The 21,202-nt window shown below is 38.4% G+C and overlaps 1 protein-coding gene across 3 annotated transcripts in view; it reads left to right on the forward strand.

Moving 5' to 3' along the window:
* Positions 1-21,202, forward strand: part of ROCK1 (Rho associated coiled-coil containing protein kinase 1) — a 118,981-nt gene continuing 97,779 nt past the window's right edge. The window contains exon 1 of one of the 3 annotated variants that reach the window (XM_043889716.1): positions 1-1,032. In XM_043889716.1, coding sequence (XP_043745651.1) covers positions 940-1,032 — 93 coding nt within the window. In that variant the 5' untranslated portion in view covers positions 1-939. The remainder of the gene's footprint in view (positions 1,033-21,202) is intronic. The other 2 variants (XM_043889717.1, XM_043889718.1) reach the window with 2 other exon arrangements.

The raw sequence follows: 21,202 nt of genomic DNA on the forward strand, positions 1-21,202 counted from the left end.
GGTTCCCCTTCCGAACGTCCGCGCCCCGCATGCGCAGTGCGCGCCGGCGGTCTCCGTTTGTTTGAACAGGAAGGCGGACATATTAGTCCCTCACGGCCCCCCTCGCCCCACCCCCCTCCACCCGAGCTTTCGCCGCGCGACTCGCCCTTTCCCCAGCCGGGGCCGCAGCGCCTCTCAGAAGCTTCCCCCAGCCGCAGCCGCCGGGACCCGACTCTCGTCTATCCTAGCCGCCCGCTCGCCAGCCCGTCCTTTCCGAACCTCCACAGGGCACCGACCTCGCCCTGCCCCACCGGACACCGCGGCAGCAGCCCCAGCAGCGTCGGGACAAAATGGGAGAGTGAGGCTGTCCCGTGGGGGACCAGCTCCTGGCCGAGGCGGATCGGGGCGTCGGGCCGGGCCGAGTGGAGCCGGGGATGCGGGGCTAGATCGCCTCTAGCGCCTCAGAGTGGAGCGGGCCCGGCCCGGGGCCCGAGCGGCGGCGGCGGCAGCGGCAGCTGGCACAGCTCCGCGCCCGCCCTTCGCATTCGCCTTTCCTCTTCTCCCTCCCCTGCTGCCCGGAGGAGTCTCCACCCTGCTTCTCTCCTCTCCCCCCTCCTGCCCGTCTCGGCACCGGGAACCCTCCATGGCGAAGGCGGCCGGGGCCCGCTAGGCTGCAACCCTCCGCCGGAGCGACGGCGCAGTCGGCCGTCGTGAGGAGCTGCCGGGTGGGATGCGACTTTTTGCGTCGGAGCGGCTGTGGGTCGCCGTCGCCCCCGGCCCGGGGTCCGGAGCGCGGAGATCCCCTCAGTGAGGGGGAGGAGGGGGCACCGGGCGCACCTGGTGACCCTGGGGTTCCGGCTCCCCCGCCCCGCGGCCGCGGACCCACCGCCGGAGGAAGTTGGTTGAAATCGCTTTCCGCTGCTGGTGCTGGTACGAGGGTATTGTCACAGCAGCAGCAACATGTCGACTGGGGACAGTTTTGAGACTCGGTTTGAAAAAATCGACAACCTGCTGCGGGATCCCAAATCGGAAGTGAATTCAGATTGTCTGCTGGTGAGTAGCCCTGTTCTCTGGTGCTTGTCTGAGTCTATATTTATTTCCTTCCTCTTGCTCTCAGTCTGGTTATCTGCGATAGAAGGTTTCAGGTGTACATCATCTTGGAAAACACCAGAACCTGGCGTTTTCCCTGAGGAATCTTGGAGTCCCTCTAAAATCTCCTGCCCTGGCCCGGTGTATCATTGGACTGGCTCTGAATTCCCTGAACTTTTAGTTCTGACTCAGTTCATCATCACACAAAAGATATTTATAAAACTCTGTTGCAGGCATCATATAAAAAGTTACCACGTCAAAGTTTACTACTACGTACGTAGCTTGTTGAACCGCGAGCTTAGTTATGAACTTTCCGATCGGTTTGACAGTGAGGTTGGAAAAGACTGCTTTCCATTTCCATCTGCTTAGCTCCTTAAGGGTTTAATTTTTAGACTTGTGACAATGGAGAATCGATTTTGAGGAAGTGATTTTTGAGCCAAAGTGTCATAGGTGATTTGAGTCAGAGGAACTTTTTGCTGGACTGTTAAGTGTAAAAACCCAAGCTAACTAATGATAGATCATCACAATATTAACGTCTTTTACAGCACTGTTGATTACAAAAGTACTGCACAGATATTTTGTCATAACTGCCTTTTTTGGTGTTGTGCTTAACATGATAGATTTTGTAGCATTCTAAGAAAGTTTTTATGATATGAAAGGCCAAAACACTATTTAAAAAATTCTTCAGTGTTTGATAGCATGCACAGTTATCGATAGATAATTGGAGTTCTTAAGTTTTGTCAATTTCCCCTAATACTGATAGCTGCAGTCTGTTCGTAAGCAAGTTTTTCCTTTATCAAACAACTAGCAGTTATATAATTATTCTGTTTTGGTCCAAACATAACCACTTTATCTTTAAAGTTGCAAGGAATATGTACGTGGGTAGTAATTTACAACCTTCTCAGGGAATTAATGTTATATGCACACAGTATTTGGGATTAAAGTTAGGTGAACTAGATGATGCCATTCAGATAAATAATAACCGTTTTAACATCTTATCTTGAATCAGGAAAATGTAAGTTAATGTATGAAATTAATATATGTTTCAGCTACTCAAAATAGCTATGTACATATATTTTTAAAAATGTGTGGGTCTACAAGAGAGTTTCTCTCCAAAGCTTTCTGAATGACTTTAAGCATCCTTGACTGAAATAAGAGTTGTGGGTTGTATGTTTGAAATATCTCACCCACATTGTGGATGCTCTTCATATTGAGAAACAAAAAGGAGGGTTGATGCTTAATACAATGGAAAACATTTTATTGAATAAGAGAAGAAATTAGAATGTATCTTTCTAGGAAGGATCTCTAGAATTTTTAAGAAGTCTCATTTTTCTTAATACTTACCCAGTTTTTGTATATCTTTGATTTTGCCTTGTTTTTTGATCTCATTCCATGGAGCAGTGTTACAGAGAATGTTTAGTAGGGGTTGTTTTGTTTGTTTTAGTGGTCTCTAGCCTCTTGTCATAGTTTCATTTGGTGGGAACTTCATAAGTTTATTGAAATGTGGAGGATATTGGGAAATGGAAGTCATGAACCCTGTCCTTGAAAATCTTAATCTCATAGATATACACACAAAAAAAGCAAAACACAGATTGAGAAAATATGTAGTAAGTTTCAAATGACTGGTATAGGTAGTATATGCTCTTGGATATTGAAAGGAAGAACTCTTGAGTTGATAGAGTATGTTGGATGCTGGATGGATAGGATTTGGGTAGAAGGTACTCAAAGGGGGAGTGGAAGATAACATGAATTGAGTGGTGGAAACATGACTGACTGGCACATGTTTAGGGGAAGAGAAGATAAAGCTAGAAGGATAGATTGGGGTTAGAGCATGGAGGATTTGATTGTTAGGCTAAGGCGTTTAGATGTTTTTCAGAATGTTGTGGCTATTAAGTATTTGTAAATAAGATTACGCCAGGATGAATGAAGAAGGTGAATGTGGTAGTTGTGTGCAGGATGGGTTGTGTAGAGAGAGACTAGAAATGGGGTGAGATTGGACATTTAAAAAAATTACTGTGATAGCTTAGAAATGATTGAAGCTCCAAGTTGGGTCATTTGGATGGGGAAGGAGAATTGATAGAATTTGACTGGCAGAGTTGGGGAGAAGGGACAACTGAAAAATTAGATGACTGTAAGCCTGGGTTATAGGGAAACTGATGAAAACATGGGTGAAACAAGTTAGGTTTGGAAATCACTTGGAAACAATTGGCAACAGATGAGTTTTAGGTTTGTTGTGTTTGAGGGGATAGTGGGACGACCACAAAGACAAGATCTGCAGACTATTGGAGATGTGAAACTGAGCTCATAGTTAAAGATAACATTTGGAAATCATCTGATAGAGGTGCAAGTTGAAACTGATGTAATGATTAAAGGGTGAAACAACAAAGAGGAAGAGTCAAGAAAGTGGGCAGGCAGGCAGGGCCTCTCAGAGTTAGGACCCCAAAGTGTCTTAGAGCCCACGACCTTAAAGAACCATAGTCAACAGACTTATTCCCCCACCCTCATCTTTCTGTTTAGTTCCATAATTATTTATTGTTAGCAGTTAAAATTTTATTATATTAATCTGAACTTGGTAAAGATTGAATTTTTCTTTGGAGGCAAAATCCTTTCTCCAGATTCGTAGCTTCTAGCATGAATTTTCTATTTTATGTTTCTTATCAAGCATTCATTCTTTCATTCATTCAACCATTTAGAATGACCGACCAGGCGGCCTCATCTTTTTCAATGAGTCTGTTTTTATTCTTTCCTTTTCGGACTTTGGACATCTGATGTATTGTAGGAACAGTACCCTTTTAAAATTGATTGACTTTATCTATTTTTTGGCTTTTGTTGCTTTCTTTAGCTGGTAACTTATTGAGTAGTATGTATTACGTATACACATTATGTATTATGTGCCATGTGAAACACTGAAGTTCTGATATATTTTTGATAATCTCAGGGAAAAAAGTTGTTAAATTATGTTTCCTTGACTAGATCCCTTCTTCAGAAATGAAAGTTCCCACACCTTTTGCTTTTAGAAGAATTTGCTGGGGTCTTTTAAACCACCTCACCCATCATGAAAACAACTTTTTTTGTTGAGTGTTAGTGGTTATATGATAATGTAACTGGGAGAAGCCCTGATGAATGATTTCTTCAACCTTATCTTGAATACATAGCTTAAGAACTAGATAAGCACATTTTTCATGTTGCAAATGCTAGTAGAGTCTGCAGATGCTAAGGTAATATGGTACCCATTACCTTGTTTCTCAGATCATCCACATTGCTCAGTAATTTGGTTTTCTGTCTGTCAGATTCTTTTCAGTGTCCTAATGGTTCTCTTACTGTCCATGTAATAGTTTATGATTATCCAAGAGCTGTTTTCCTTTTCCCAACTTTTTTTTAAACTTTAGAATTATTTTATCTAAGGCTTGTTAGCAATTTCTCAAGTTGTTGAATACCTCTGAAAACAGTAAGGGATAGACTTTAATTAATGTTAATTTTTCCAGAGGGGAAAAATGTCTATAATTTGTAAATTAAAAAGGAAAAACAAAGCCTGGTGAGTGGGAAGGTTAGGTATATATTTGTCTTGAAGTTTGACATATATTTCTTGAAAATATAGCTATCAGACTGCAGCTTTTTTTTTTTTTTTTAAGTTATTGACCTTTTCCCTCCTAGTTTTATTTAGTCAGTGGAGGTGTAGCAATGAGTTGGTGGCATGAAGGGAAGGGAACCAATGATAGTTGAACAGTGCATACATAAACTAAGTTTCAACACTGCTGTTCGCTTTGTATGTTACTACCATCTTTCATTAGTCAGTTTTTCAGAATGTTGAAGGCAGATGTTTCAAGTTTTTGGTTTTGAGTTTTTTCTCTTTAAAGTCTCTCTTTCTGGGCTTTCTTGACCTACTGATTTCCTATCTTTTCATTGCTGACTGCTTTTTCTCTCATCATCAATCTTGAGTGCCGTAATACTTATCTTTCTCTTCTCCTTTCTTGAAGAATTCATCCATTCCTATATCTTTGACTGGTATCATCTCGTTACTCATGATATCCTGGTCTTCATTTTTCAGTCTTTTTGCTGTTTTTGAATCCTAAATACCTGACTGCCTATTTGGCATCTCTATGTGGATGTCATATTATTACTCAAATTACTAATATTCCAAAAATAAGCTTTGTCCCATGTAACTTACCTGTTAATACTGCTAGTATGCCTGTCACTCAATTGGAACTTTTGTTGTGTACTTTAACTTTGACAGTCCTAGGTCACATGTTGGATTATTTCAAAAGAGTGTGGCTAGCATTCCAGATTCTAGATTATTGCTGTATAATCCCTCTATGTGTTCTGCCAGTTGAATTGATCACATTTGGGTTCGTATTACTGTTGGAATGAAAAGACTTTGAGGTCATTGACTCTTTCGGCCTTAAAGCTATATGCTTGCCAGTGTTCATAATTTATGAGTTAATGAGTGTTACCAGTATCTGTTGCATATCCAGTTAGTTTTGGTCAGAATGTTTTGATAGTATGTTGCAAGATTAAAAAAAAAAAATTCTTTCGTTCAGCAAATCTTTGTGTAGGTTCTAAACCTGGATTCAGATGTAGGCTCTGCCATAGTACTTACCAGATGATTGTTGGTAAATTATTTTAACCTCTCAGAGCTTATTTCATCTTCAGGAAAGTGGGGGGATAATAGTACTAGATTTTCAGAAGGATTAAATAAAATAGACAAACCGATTATCACAACATGTGGCATTTAGTTAGCATTTGTTAATTGGTGACTATTATTTTTGTCATATTTACAGTATTCCTGTTACATGCTAGTTACTGTGCTTAGGCTGGAAGTTGATATTTATTGTGTTCTCTAAGGGCAGAGTAATTTATCTGGCACTTTCAAACCGTGCTCATAAATTCACAATCCAGCTCTACTTTATTTGAAGTGTCCAAGCCAATTGTTACTGAAAATGGAGACATTTAGATGAGATTCAGTATGGCGAGGAGGGGCTTTTGAAGAATGTTTATTCATTTAGTCATGATTTATAACATCCCTACTTTGTACCAAGGGTTTAGATTGATTAAAAAAAAAGACAGGTGGGAGCTGGTCTGTAGAGATGTAGTTTTCTTAGTCTTTTCCTGCATATCTTACACTTTCACTATTCTGTTAAACAGGCTTTTGCACTACAAGAACCCTGTGGGTGTACAGAGAGGTGGCTCAGAGTAACAGCTGAGACATGAATTGGGCCATTCATTAGTTTTTTGAGTCAGAAATGTTTTTAATCCAGAAGAAGGAACCACATATACTATTTTATAATGAACAAAAGAGTGAATATCCAGTTTTCAAGTAGATTTTGTATAACTCTACAGTTTTATTTCACAATTACAAGTTTTGATGTTGTTGTTCATGTAGTAAAAACTAGAGATTTTTCTTATGACATGTGACAGAAAGGCCTGCATATCAGAGAAGACTACATACAGAGTTCTGTTGCTGAAGATGGTCTGGTAGCTCCCCTTTCCCATTACCATCCCTACTAAAAGAGAGACACATCCATTTGGTTAAAGCCCAGAACATAGCTGATGAATACCCCACACATGTGTGTATAAGAAGGTGAATAGATACTACTATTTCACAATGGAAACATTTTTCAAAAATATCCTGTTAGCATAGTATAGTGAGAAGTACACTGGACTGGAAATTCAGAGCATTGGCCTGTCCTTGTTTTGCTGTTAACTCGCTGTGTAACTAAGCAGATCTTTTTTTCTTACCTGGGCTTCAATTTCCCCAGTGAAGAGTTGGGCTGGGTAGTTGCTAATGTCCATTGCGTCTCTAAAATTTTATAAGTGCTTATTATAATTCCTTAAAAACTTAAAAAGTTGTGTTATTGATTTATTATTAAAAAGAAAAAATTTAAAAGTTAAGTGATTTGGGGGTAGAAGTATAAGAATAGGGACCATCTTTGGTAAGTGCTATTTTTGCAGCTAGTTCTACATAGCCTCAGAAGATCACCCTAAAATAATTTTTGTTATATTTGGCAGTTATTCTTTTTTGCATTTGTGACTTGTGTCATTATTTTAGGGGATTGTGCTGTTTGAACAGAGAAAGCAGTAATTATGCTTTTTGAAACAGAGAATGCAATAATTGAGTTACTCATTTGTATTTCCATTAAAATGTGTACATGTGCTAGTTTACTTCTCTTAACTCTTGGTGCCTACCCCACCCCCCGTTTGGGATTGTGACATGTAAGCGTACACATTTTCATTATAGTTTCTAAACAATTAGTAGTAGGTTGGATGTTTAAATTAATGTCCCAAGTTTGATGTCTTAGGTGAGAGATTTGTCTTATACTTGTTTTTTAAAGTGTAGGCTAACCCCCTCTTTTTTCCTATGCTTATTTATTATTTTTTAATTTTATTTTATTGTTATTCCCAGACTCTTACTTATAGTCTTCACCATACTTCCTATACTGACTTTTGGCAAGAAATTGAGACTTTACCTCAGGTTGTTCCCTGGAACTAATTTTGAAATAGTGAACTGCAGTTAACTCTTCTTTTTTCTCTTTGCTGTTATTCATTCATTAATGAGTAATGAATTCATTTATTCAGCAAATGTTTATTTGATGTGTACTGTGTGCGAGGTGTTCTGTTAGGCACTGGGGACACCATGGTGAGTAAAAACAGAGGGCCCTGCCTTCATAGAACTTACAGTCCCAGGAAAAGGATAAGAGTGGGGTAAACCTTGAAGGGGGTTAAGAGATACGATCATGCATTTTCTTTAAGATGGGGTATGCTTAAAGATTTGTGGTGAAGTAGTCCGAATATATAATTTTCAGATACGAGCCTGTAGAGTTTGTACCAGATTCCCTTGAGGACTTGTTAAAAATGGAACCTGGGCCCGAGCCCAGACAAACAAAATCAGAATTCTTTGGGGTGAGTCCTAGGATTCTGCATGGGATATGGACTCTTAGACAGGCTCTAGTTTGGAAACTATGGTTGTAGGGAAGGAACATGAATTTTTGTTTCGTTTGGTAATTTTATAAATGAAAATTCAAACATTCACAGAAGTGGGGAAAATAGCATAGTGAACACCCCCTACCCAGATTCTGCAATTTCAAAATTTTGTCATACTTGCTTCATCAAACACCCTTGTTTCTTGCCAAAATATTATAAAGCAAATCCCAGACATTGTCATTTCACCCTTACATACTTCAATAAACATCTCTTAAAATTTTTTCTTACATTAACACAGTGGCCATTATCGAGTCTTAACAAAATGAAAAACACCTTGGTACCATTAATTTCTAGTTTATATTCAGATTTCTCTTGTCTAAAACGATGTCTGTTTTGCAGTTGTTTTGTTAGAATCTAGATCTGGACAGATTCTATGTGTTACATTTGTTTCCTAGGTCTTTTATTAATAAATCTCTTTTTCATGTAGAGTAGTCCCCTCCACCCCATCTCCTCTATCCAGCACCTACATTGTCTTGTTGAAAAAACTAGGTCATTGATACCATACAGTATTTCACATTCTGGATTTTTTTGTTTGTTTTCTTGTCATGCCATTTAACTTGCTCCTATAGCTTCCATGTTTCCTGTAAGTTGATAGATCTAAAAGCTTGATTTAATTATTTCACCTTTTAGTCAGTAGTGTTTCATAGATTGTGTTTTCTTTTGCATCACATCAAGAGGCACACAGTTATCTGGCTGACCCACCCTTTAGAATGCTAAGGTTGATCAGTGTGTTCAGGTGGTGACAGCCTGTAATAACTTGCTTTGTAAAATCCATTAGTATCCTTTCAGCTAATGGTTCCATCCATTTATAATTTTTAGCCGGAGCAGTTATTCATTAGGGAAAGCAAAATGATGGTTTTCTAATTGTATCATTCCTTTCAATTTTTATTGGCGTATAGTTGATTTATAGTGTTGTGTTAGTTCCACGTGTACAGCAAGGTATGAATCAGATGCACATATATCAACTTTTTTTTTTTTTAAGATTCTTATAGTCTTTCTCTTTATTTGCCACTTTTCAGAGTTAAGTATTTTAGAGGTTTCGTGTGCTAGACATGGCACAAATTGGATATTTAAGGGAAATTAAAGAAAGGGGCTATTTATAAACATACAGACAATATTTAAGGAAATCAGTAGGAATAGTGGAGTACCCTGGGACAAGGAGCACTGGGGAGAGACCTGCTACCACCTCTAGGCCTGAAGGGACAAAGGAAGAGAGCAGATGGGAAGGGCAGCCTTACAGAGGGGGCTTTTTCGCTAGGGCTTTTATGGTAGAGATAGAACCAGGGAAATATATCCCCTCCCACCCTATAGTCTCCTATTGTGGGCTCCCTTTACCTGAAAAGCTGGTATACAAAAGAACCCATTGCTCCAGGCAATAAAAAAGTAAAGTGTTAGTCGCTCAGTCCTGTCCAGCTCTTTGCGACCCCATGGACTGTAGCCCACCAGGCTCCTCTGTCCATGGGATTCTTCAGGCAGGAATACTGGAGTGGATTGTCATTCCCTTCTCCAGGGGATCTTCCTGACCCAGGAATTGAACTCGGGTCTCCTGCATTGCAGGCAGATTCTTTACCATTTGAGCTACCAGGGAAGCCCCTGTCCATAAAGGTCAGCAAATAAGATAGACCCAACGCTTATTTATTTCTCTCTTTTAAAAAACTTTTATTTTTGGCATCATTGTGTAAACCATTAAAAATGTGTTTATATACATGATGTGTTTCAGTTTTTGTCGTCTTTGCTGTGCTCAGTTTGTCTTGTCTTTGACTAGTGGAAGCCTCTTTGCGTTGACTCCTGTGTTGTTTGTCTATGATCCTTATAATCTCTGAGGAACTTCCTTGTTTCTTTGTGTAATAAGATGCTCAGGCTTCTCTTGTACCTTTCTTGCCCTAGACTTGGAAGTCAGCTGTTAGTGGGGAATGATATTCTGACACTGCAGCCTGGATGCTAGTAGCCTGGATGCAACCATTGCTGAATGGTTGGTGGGTGATAGTGGGGCGGGGTCTGAAATCCTGAATTTTACTCTGGTTGACACTGTAAATTGTAAATTGAAAAACCGTATGGCCTTGGACAGCTAATACTTACTCTCTGACCCTTGTTTTTCATTAGGAGTATAATACAAAATTCACTAATTGAAACCATCTCCAAATTGTTGTTAGATATAGGTTGCTTTAAATTCCCAACCTTATTAAGAAATTGTTTTAGATTTGTCTTCTATCCTTTTGTTAATTTTTTAAAATTGTTTTAGTTCAACAGTAGGACAAAGAAAATGTTTCTCTGATTTTTATCATCCACTCTAAAAGTATTTACTTATCTCACCCTAATTGTATTTCCTCTGCTTATTTCTAGTAATACCTAGTCATGGAGTCAGTGTTGTCTAGTGGTTGAGATCATGTGCTTTGGAGTCAGATTGTGTGATTTTTGAATCCCAACCAGATCAGCCACTTAGTAGCCTTGTGAGTTTCGGCAGAAGTCTTAACTTCCTTAAAACTCAAATGCATACATCATCCTCAAGTAAGATTACTCATAGACTCTTACAGGGCTGTTAGGAATATTAAATGGGGTAATGCTCATATATGTAACATGTTTTGCTTAGTTCCAGCATTTAGTAAATGTTAGCTATCATTATCATCATTGTCATCATTATGTCTTCATAATTTGTCCAGGAGAAAAGGAATATATTCTTTCTTTTTTTTTTTTTTTTTTTTGTTGATTGACCAAGTGCATTATTATCTACTGCCCCACTCCATAGACCATATTTTTACTTTCGTTGAGTGATCTTGGACAAGTTATCTCACTTCTTTGAACCTGAATATATTTAATCTGCAGAATGAGAATCATGATAATATTTCTTCATAGGTTTGATCATGAGGATTAAGTGAAATAAGTTATTTCCAAGTTCTGTAAGTCCATCCAGGTGTTGATAATAGTTACTCCTTTCTTTGCTATTATAGTTTTATATTACAAATTTGATGAAGGTTCCACTGTTAGAAACACTAGTACTTGGAAACTTGGGAGAAGAGTAGGAGATTCTTTATTTCAAATGTTTCTCAAATCTGCTCTTTGCTTTCTGTTACTGCTGCCCTACTTAAATCCAAATTTTCAACCAATATTCTTGGGTTTAGTGGAACATCCTTGAAATTTACCAGTATAGTCCATACCTATGCCTTTCTTTTTCTTTAGTGCCTTTGGTCATATGATCTTAGCTTGTGTATTTACTTAGTTTTAATTCCTACTCTTCTCCAAAACAGACTGTATGTTCCAGGTGGATTTTGTCTGTCTCCAGCATGTGCCTGCTCTTTTCCTCCCAGGCCTTCTCTTTCTCTCCCTTTGAGTTCTCAATGTCATCTTGAGTTCTTCTCAATGTGGTCTTTGCCAGTTTTCTCATCTTTGTAGTCTAACATAAGTCACAACTGTGTTATATTGTTATTTTCTCTTTTGAATTTCTATAAGTACTTGTAATCTGTCTCAGGTAGTTTAGAACTTGATCAAAACTATCTTTGAGTCTGTCTTAAGGTCTTAAGTGTTACTTTCGATTAATATTTGTTGTAAATAGTTGTTTGCCACCTGCCCCCTTCTTTCTCTATGAGTTAGTTAGGACTCTGTCAGTTATACATGATAGCTCTCAGCTTCAGTTTTCCTAGGCAAAAAAAAAAAAAAAAAAATGTCTGGAGTCATGGGACCTGGTCTCATTTAAAGTAAAAGGTCAATTGAACTTCAGTAAGAATTGAAGCTTGGGCCTCAAATGCAGGCAAGTGTTTTTTCTCTTGCTTTGTGTTGTCATTCTCTCTTGACAGTGAACTAGTGTTAGTCACTTGTGGAGGATATGTTTGCCCAGAGCACTGGCTTTATATTTAACAACTTCAACTACTGACTGTAAATCTTGGGGTCTTAAACCCAGCACTCTGGAGCAAAAGATTCATCGATTCAGCTTGGGTCAGGTGCTCACCCCTGTTTTAAGGATCACATGAGGACCATGTGATTGGGGAGGCAGTTTGCAGGAAAAGAACAGTGGGGGAAGGCAGACTCTCACATAGTCTTCTCCCTTTTTTTTTTTTTTTTTTTTTGATCTTGGATCGATTGAACTCTCTTCAACAAGCCATTTCCTCAGTCTGTGAAATAGAGTTAAACGATGACTTATTTCAGAGGGTGGTTGTAAACTTTAAATGTGATCATCTGTGAAGCAGGGGTTTGAAACCTCCGCACAGTTGTGAGAATAAATGGCTGCCCCTCGGTCCCTTTTGCCCCGTGTCCTGTGCTCCTCTGGCCTGGCCCCAAAGCCTTCTTGCCTGTAGGAGTTAATCCTGCCATTCTAGGTTGTTAGCGGTCTTTTGGCATTACCCGACTCAACCCAGTCCCCCATAGCTTTTCTCATCTTTTTGAGTAGAAGAGCATGAAGAAGTTATGTAAATATTTAATATAATTAAGTTAACTATTATAACTACAATCTAAATAAAAACAATAGGCTTATTTTTATAATTGTGTCATTCAGGCTCTGTCCCTGTGCCTGCCTTCCTTATGGTAGGGGCCAAGTACCCATTTAATTTAGTGATTGAAGGCTAAAAGGGCCTATGGAGATTCCACTCCTTTTACTAGGAATCTTTATTGTAACAGATTGAAAACTCAACCCCAATTAACTTTAAACAACAACAGATGTTTCTTGGCTCTGAATAGTTGATAAATAGATTCTAGCTTCAGAAATGTCCTTTCTGGGCCCAGGCCATGTGACTGGGAGCTAGTTTTCTGAATCAGCTTTTTTAGTATTGTCTCCTTTCTCAGATACATAACTCCTTGTGGTTGTAAGGTGCCTGCCACTAGGCTCCATGACTGCTTGTTCAGGTCCAGTGGGAAGAAAAAGTCTTCTTCTGACCTTTCAGAATTTCTAACTGATTCGTGGACTGGATCCTGTGCCTGTATCTTAATCAGTCACAGTGGTCTGAAGAGTGGTGTGATGATAGGCATAGGTTTCCACCATACGCTGTAGTCTCAGAACTGGGAGAGAGTCACCTTATCCCAAGATAAGTGTTGCATGAAGGCGGGATGGAAATTTCAGTTTCCAAGATAAAGGGAGATGATGACCTGCTAGGCAGTCCCAAAGAGCAGTAACTCCTCATCAAGAGAAACCCAAGTTATGATAATTTATTCTCCCTTATCATTTTTGGAAATACTTTTTTAAAAAACTAAATTGTTATCTGATGTTAGAGTTAAAAGAAGTATTGTCAGCTAGTTGCCAAAGACCGCCAGCTTAAGACCACAGCTGGGATAGCATTTGGTCCTTTAACGAAAGGATACGTGAATGCTGCTTTGCTTTAATGATAAGTCTTTGGGTAACTTAGTGAAAGATTTCCAAATGCCTGTTCATGGATCAACCACATCAAAGCCAAATACGGATTCTGACAGTCCTCACCACGGCCCTACCATATGAGAATTGGAGTTGGAAGATGTAGTATGCTTAAGAGGGTCTGGGTGACAGCATAGCCAGGTTTGGGAGGACTGACTCAGTTGCCCAGTAGCTAGACATCAAGCCTCCTGCATATGCTTGATTTGGTCTCTCAGAAGAGATTAGAAGTTTACTGTTCCTATGAGATTAATATTTTTTCCTAAGTGAAAACATTTAAATTGCTTAAATAACTCTTGACCTTCTGAGCTATTATATATTGAGATACTGATGCTCAAAATGTGAACTCCATGAGAGCAGGTACCCGATTGTCCAACTCACTGATGGGCCACTAGTTCTGAGAGCAGTGCCTGGCATATTTTTAAGTTTTCAATAAATATTTATTTGTTGTTGAATTATTGGAAAATATTTTTTGTTTGTTTCTGTGATGAAAGCCAGGAATGGCTGACTTGAGGTTAAGAGATAGGTGTAATTGGTAATTTATTTAAATCTAAGCTGTATCTATTCTAGGGGATAATATATTTTAAAACTGCAAGTGGTATGTTTAAAGGAATAGGTGGGGTCCCCCACACCCCAGTATCTTTTACTTTTGGATGAGAGACCAAAAGCCAGTGATACTTATTTTTATAACTTTGCACATTCATTATTTTATTTAATCTTTACAACAATCCCATGGGCTGGCTGATGCAGATATTAATCTTTATAAATTAAATTAAACCTTAGAAAAAGTAAATGAATTTCCCAACATACAGCATATCATCAGTAAGTGGCAGGCTTTCTGATCCTTACTCTGTAGCATAGTAGAAAGAGCATCAAAGTTGGAGATAACACACCATCAAGAGAAGTGCTTCCATAGCACTTAGGAGAGTGCTTTGAACACAGAAGGTACAAAGTGAAAAACATTTAAATTGAAACGTATGGGGGTTGGTAAACAACGGAGTAGGGAAGGTGAGATATGTAGTAGTAGGGAAAAGATCTTGCTAAGTGTTTATTGACAGTGTTGGAGGGGAAGGTAAGTTCTGTAGTATTTTACCTCAGAAGCAGTCTTCTAGAACTTGATTGGATAAGGGAGAGAAGTCAGTTCTTTGATCAAAGTGCAATGTATTTATTGCAAGGTTTAGATAACTTTCTGCTAAAACATGTCTTTGTTGGATTTGACGTGTCTGGAAAGTGTTAGTAGGCAATCCAAGCTATGAAGCATGGCGATCTGAAGTAGAAGAAAATTATTATGATGGTGAAGATTAATGGCACCATCATGCATGATACTTTGACAGTAGACAGTAGTAACATTTTACTAAATTGGCATGAAATAAGATATAGGATGACTTTGGGAAAACGTTAAAAAAAGTTAATATCCGTGTATTTGGTGAAGGGATAACTGTCATGTAACAGAACTGAACATTTATCAGGGGCTGGGGTAGAGGATTGACTGCAGAGAGGTATGAGGGAACACCAGGTGGTGGAAGTGTTCTGTGTCTTGATTGAAGTGGTGGTGGTGGTTATACAGCTGTTGGTTTGTCAAAATTCAGTGAACTCAAGCCTAAAAGGGGTGGATGAATTTTGCTGTACGTAAATTATTCCTCGGTAAACTTGACTTTTTAAAAAAGAAAAAATGCTTATTTGGTGAAAGGGTTAGTAGTCCTGTGACAGAACTAACGTTTGTTTGCTACTGTCAGTAATATGGTCTTGGACTATGCAGGATGTGTCTGTGTATGGCTTCAGTTATGTGTATGTATGTGTCACTTGGGGAGGACCTGTGCTGACTAAATTTTGAAGTATGATTGAAAAACAACTGATGCTATTTGTGGCCAGTGATAAAATTAGGGCTTTTAGGTGAAAATTAGGATTTTGGAAAACTTGTGTTTGCTACTGTGAGCGTGACAACTTTCCAGTACCTAAAAACTTTTGTCATGTAGTTGGTGGTGACATTAATAAATGTGATTTTTCAATATAGTGTGATGAAATGTATCAACATTTGGAAGAGCTCATAATCTAGTGGGCCAATATTTTCTGAATTACCAATTATAAAATCATCCATTAGTACAAGATCTAAATAGTATAAGAAGTTCATTGCTGCAGTTTCAGATTCCATCTTGTAACTGACTTTCCTATTTTTTTTTTTTGCCACATGCGGGATCCTAGTTCCCCAGCCAGGGATCAAACCCAGACCCTGGCAGTGAAAGTGCAGAGTCCTAACCACTGGACCACCAGGGAAGTCCCTAATGGATTTGTTTTTAAAAATCCTTTCTGATGATCTTTTAGTCAGTGTGCTAAAACTATTAACATTTAAAGTAGTATTAATGTGTTTGGTTTCTTTCCCATTTTCTTACTTATTTTGTACATTTTCCCTTTGTTTTTGTTTCATTTGCCTCTTTCTTGCCGCCTTTTGGATTATATATACATTTTTTAGTATCCATTTTAGTTTATTGTGTTTTTGATTATCTATTTTTTGTGTGTGGTTTTTTTTTAGGGGCTGCTTGCTATTCTAGGGATTTCAATATACATGCCTAACTTTTCACAATATGCTACCACTTCTTAAGGAATGTAGAAACCTTACCACTATAAATGCCCCTTCACCCTCCCCTTTGTGTTGTAGTCATCTTATGTATTTCAGCTATGTGCTTAGTCGCTCAGTCGTTTCTGACTCTGCAACCCCAGGGACTGTAGCCCGCAAGGCTCCTCTGTCCACACGATTTCCCAGGCAGAAATGCTGGAGGGGGTTGCCATTTCCTTCCCCAGGTTTCAGCTGTACCCATTTGTCTTCATTGGTCAGATGTATTTTAAATAACTCAGCAGGAGAAGAATAGATACTTATATTGGTTGCTCTTCTTTCTTGCCTCACATTCCAAGTTTCCTTCTACTGTCATTTTCCTTCTGTCTCAAGAACTTCATGAACTTTTTATTTTTTTTTTTTTTAAGTTCTTTCATAGCAGGTCAGTTTGCTATGATTTTTCATAGTTTTCCTTCCTCTCAGGCTTTTTAAAATTATATTGTTATTCCTGAAGGATATTTTCAGTGGCTATAGAATGTGGGTTGACAGTTCCTTCCTTTTGATACTTTAAAAATTGTGTTCCACTTCTTTCAGAGGTTTCACATAGTTTCTGGTGAGAAATTTGCAGTTGTCCAATTCACTCTTCCCCTGTAATTAATGTCATTTTTCTCTGGTTGTCCTCCAGGTATTTTCTTTGTTTTTGGTTTTCAGCAGTTTGATTATGATGTAGGTTCCTTTGGGATTATCCTGTTGGGTTTCACTGAGCTGCTGGAATCAGTAGTAAATATGGGAAGTTTTCAGCCTTTGTTTCTTCAAATATTTTTACCGCATCAAACTCTCTCCTTTCCTTTTGGGACTCTTTAAGAGCACAAATGTTCCCTTCTGCTATTTTCCCACAGGTCCCTGGGGCTCTGTTCATTTAAAACCTTTTATTTTTTTCCCCTGTGTTGACTAGATAATTTCTACTGATTTATCTTCAAGTACAGGCATACCTCATTTTATTGTGCTTTATTTTGTTGCACTTCACAGATACCGCATTTTTTACAAATCTGGGGCAACACTGTGTTCTGCAAGTCTAGTGGTGTCATTTTTTTCCAACAGCATTTGCTCACTTTGTGTCTTCAAGTCACATTTTGGTAGTTCTTGCAATATTTTGAACTTTATTTGTTATGGGGATCTGTGATTAGTAATACTTGATGTTAGTACCATGACTGTTGAAGTCTCAAGTGGTACATTTTTTTTAATCAGTAAGGTATTTTAAAATTAAGATGTGTACATTGTTTTTCAGACATAATGTTATAGCACCCTTAATAAACAACAGTATAGTGTAAACACAAGTTTTATGTGCACTGGGAAGCCAAAAAACTCGCGTGGCTGACTCTATTGCACTATTTGCTTCATTGTGGTTGTCTGGGGTCAGACCCACACTATCTCCAGGCTTTTCCTGCATAGTGGATCTTTCCTCTGTTATCTCCATGCTGCTGTTGAGCTTACTGAGAGTGTGTTTTTCTTTTTGGTCATTGTATTTTTCCCTTCTGAATTTTCCATTTAGTTCTTTTTCTTACTGCTTGCATTGTCTAACCATTAATTTTAAGTGCTTGCCCTTATTTTGGGGAGTGCTTTAATAATAGCTGTTTTTAAAAGTCTTTGTTAGATAATTCCAACCTTTGTGTCATTTTGCTGTTGGTGTCCTGCCATACATCTTTCTTCTAACTTTTACAGGATGTTACAAATTAGTGCAGAGAGGTCTAGTGCTCCCTTCATCCAGTTTTCCTCAGTGGTTTTATTATGTGTAACCTTGGTACAGTATCAAAACCAGAAAATTGTAGTTGGTTCAATGTGTGTGTATAGTTCTGGGCCGTTTTTTCATGTTGAGATTCCTGTAGCCACTGCTGCAATCAAATTACAGAACTAATCCATCACGGCAAAGATTTCCCAGTGTTACTCCTGTATAGATGTATCACCCCAACCTTCACATCCCCAACCCCTGGAAACCGCTAATTTGTTCTCCATCTCCATAATTTTTTCATTTGAAGAATGTTATTAGAACAAAATCATACAGTAAACATCTTCTGAGATTTTTTTTTTCTTTTTTTACTCCTCATAGTGCCCCTGAGATCCATTCCTGATGTTGGAGGAATCAGTAGTTGACTCCTTTTTAGTGCAGGGTATTATCCCATAGTGGGCTTCCCAGGTCGTTCAGCAACCCAATCCAGTACTCTTGCCTGGGAAACCCCATGGACAGAGGAGCCTAGTGGGCTATAATACATGGGGTTGCAGAGTCGGCCATGACTGAGCACTGAGCACGTCCTTGTGCCTCTCAAAGGGACGTGTGGATGTACTGTAGTCTGTTTAGCCATTTACCTGTTGAAGATAATTTTTGTTGTTTCCATTTTTTGGATGTTAGAGATAAAGCTGCTGTGAGCATTTGTGTGCAGATTTTTGCATGTACAGTGCTTTCATTTCTCTGGGATGAATGTCCATGAGTGCAAATGCTTGGTCATATGATTTGTTGTTGTTCAGTTGCTACGTCATGTCCATGTTTGTGACCCCGTGGACTGTAGTACACCAGGCTCCTCTGCCCTCCACTATTTCCTGAGTTTGCTCAAATTCTTGTCCGTTGAGTTGGTGATGCTATCTAACCATCTCATTTCTGCCGCCCCCTTCTCCTTTTGCCTTCAATCTTTTCCAGCATCAGGTCTTTTCCAGTGAGTTGACTCTTAGTATCAAATGGCCAAAGTTTTGGAGCTTCAGCTTCGGCATCAGTCTTTCCAGTGAATATTCAGGGTTGATTTCCTTTAGCATTGACTGATTTGATCTTGCAGTCCAGGGGACTCAAGGGTCTTCTCCAGCACCACAGTTGTTGTTGTTTTGTTGCTAAGTTGTGTCCGACTCTTTGCAACCCTGTGGACTGTGGCTTGCCAGGCCCCTTTGTCCATGGGATTTCCCAGGCAATGCAGGAGTGGGTAACCATTTCCTTCTCCAGGGGATCTTCTCAACCCAGGGATCAAACCACCACCACAATTAGAAAGCATCAGTTCTTCAGTGCTCAGCCTTCTTTATGGTCCAACTCTCACATCTGTGCACACCTCCTGGAAAAATCATAGCTTTGACTATATGGGCTTTTGTCAGTTATATGATACTGGTTACAAAACTATTTTTCAGAGTGAACTCTCCCATTTTATATACCACCCTGCAGTGTATGAGAGATTCTGTTTCTCTGCGTTCTTGTCAGCATTGAAATTGTAACTGTTTTCATGTTGGTTGTTGTAATGAGTATATAGTGACTAATGATACTTAATATCTCTTCATGCACTATTGGTCATCAGTACATCCTCTTTGGTGAAATGTCTGTCTATATCTTTTGCACATTTTCTAATTAGATTGTTTTTTATTGTTGAATTTTGACAGTGATTCAGGTATTCTAGTATGTTGGTTTGCAAAAAATTTTCCTCAGTATTTGGCGTATCTTTTTATCCTCTTACCTGGATCTTTTGCAGAGCAAAAGTTATTTTTTACAAAGTTCAATTTATCAAAATTTTTAAAAATACTTTTTGTGTCATGTTTCAGAAACTTTCACTCAGTTTTGTAGTTCTCAAAAATTTTAGCAGTTGTTTTTCTAAACACTTTAACATTTAAATCAGTGATCCAGTATGAGTTAATTTTTGTGTGAGGTAAGAACTTTAGATTGAGATTCATTTTTAAGATAGATATTCAGTTTTCCAATACCATTTATTCAATTCAGTTCCTTCATTGAATTGCTTTTGTACCTTGTCAAAAAATCACTTGGCTATACTTGTGTGGGTCTATTTCTTGGTTCTCTGTTCTGCTCCATTCATCTACACAGTTGGCTCTCTTTATCCATAAGTTCCACATCCACAAAATCAATTTACAGCAGATTGAAAACATTAGAGAAATCCAGAAATATTCAAAGAGCAAAACTTGTATTTGCCTATAGTCAGCAGTTATGTACATAGCATTTACAGTGTATTTACAACTATTTATGTAGCATTTGCATTGTATTAAGTATTTTAAGTTCTCTAGAGCTGGTTTGATCTAGGATGTGTGGATGGTATATGCAAATGCTGTGCCTTTTTGGTTTTTTTGGTCGCGCTGTACAACTTGCTGGATATTAGTTCCCTGACCAGGGATCGAACCCAGCTCTGGCAATGAAAGCACTGAGTCCTAATCATTGGACTGCCAGGGAATTCCACTGTGCTATTTTATTTAAGGGACTTCAGCATCTGTGGATTTAGGTATTTGCTGGGGTTGTAGAACCAATCTCCTGGAGACACCAACAGAGGACCATATGTCTGTCCTTCCATGCATAGCGCACTGTCTTGACTGTTGTAGCTATGTGAGTCTTAAACTTGGGCAGAGTTATTCCTCTAGATTATTCTTTTTCAAATTCTTTTAGCTTTTCTAGTTCCTTTGCTTTTCCATATAAATTTTAGAAAAATTTTGCCTATATCTACATTATCTACAAAAACTATTGCTGGTATTTGATAGGAATTATGTTAAACCTTAATGTCAATTTTGGGGAGAATTAATGTCTTTATCATGTTGAGTCTTCCAGTCCATGAACACTATATGTCTCTCAATTTATTTAGATCCTTCTAAAATTTCTTTCATCAATATTTTGTGGTTTTCAGCGTAAATTCTTTGCATATTTTGTTAGATTTATTCCTCATTATTCCTTTACCTGAGTAGATATAAATGGCATTGTATTTTACATTTTGGCTTCTCCATGTTTATTGCTAATATATAGAAATACAGTTGTTTTTGTGTGTTAACCTTATGTCTTATGACCTTGTGGAACTCACTTATTAGTTCTTGGTGTTTTTGCTTGTTTTTCTTCTGTAGTTTCCTAGTGATTTTCTGCATAAATGATATCAGTAAATATAAATGATTAACTTTCTTCCTTTCTGATCTGTATGTCTTTATTTTCCCTACTTCATTGAGCTGGCTGTAAGCTTCAGTGCTGTGTTGAATTAGAGTGGTGAGAGAGGACATCCTTGCTTTGTTCTTGATTTTTGAGGGATATCATCTTTTTTTTTTTTACCATTAAGTTTGATGTTAGTTTCAGGGTTTTTTTGTAAATATTCTTTATAAGTTGAGAAATCGTTCACCTCTATTCCTAGTTTCCTGAGAGTTTTTCTCATAAATGGGAGTTGGATTTAATCAAATACTTCTTCTGCATCTGTTGATATTGTGATTTTTCTTCTTTAGCTTGTTCATATAGTGAATTATACATGAAGAGTACTTTTAAGATT

This window comes from Cervus elaphus, chromosome 27, assembly GCF_910594005.1.
Source record: "Cervus elaphus chromosome 27, mCerEla1.1, whole genome shotgun sequence".
Classification (NCBI taxonomy): Eukaryota; Metazoa; Chordata; class Mammalia; order Artiodactyla; family Cervidae; genus Cervus; species Cervus elaphus.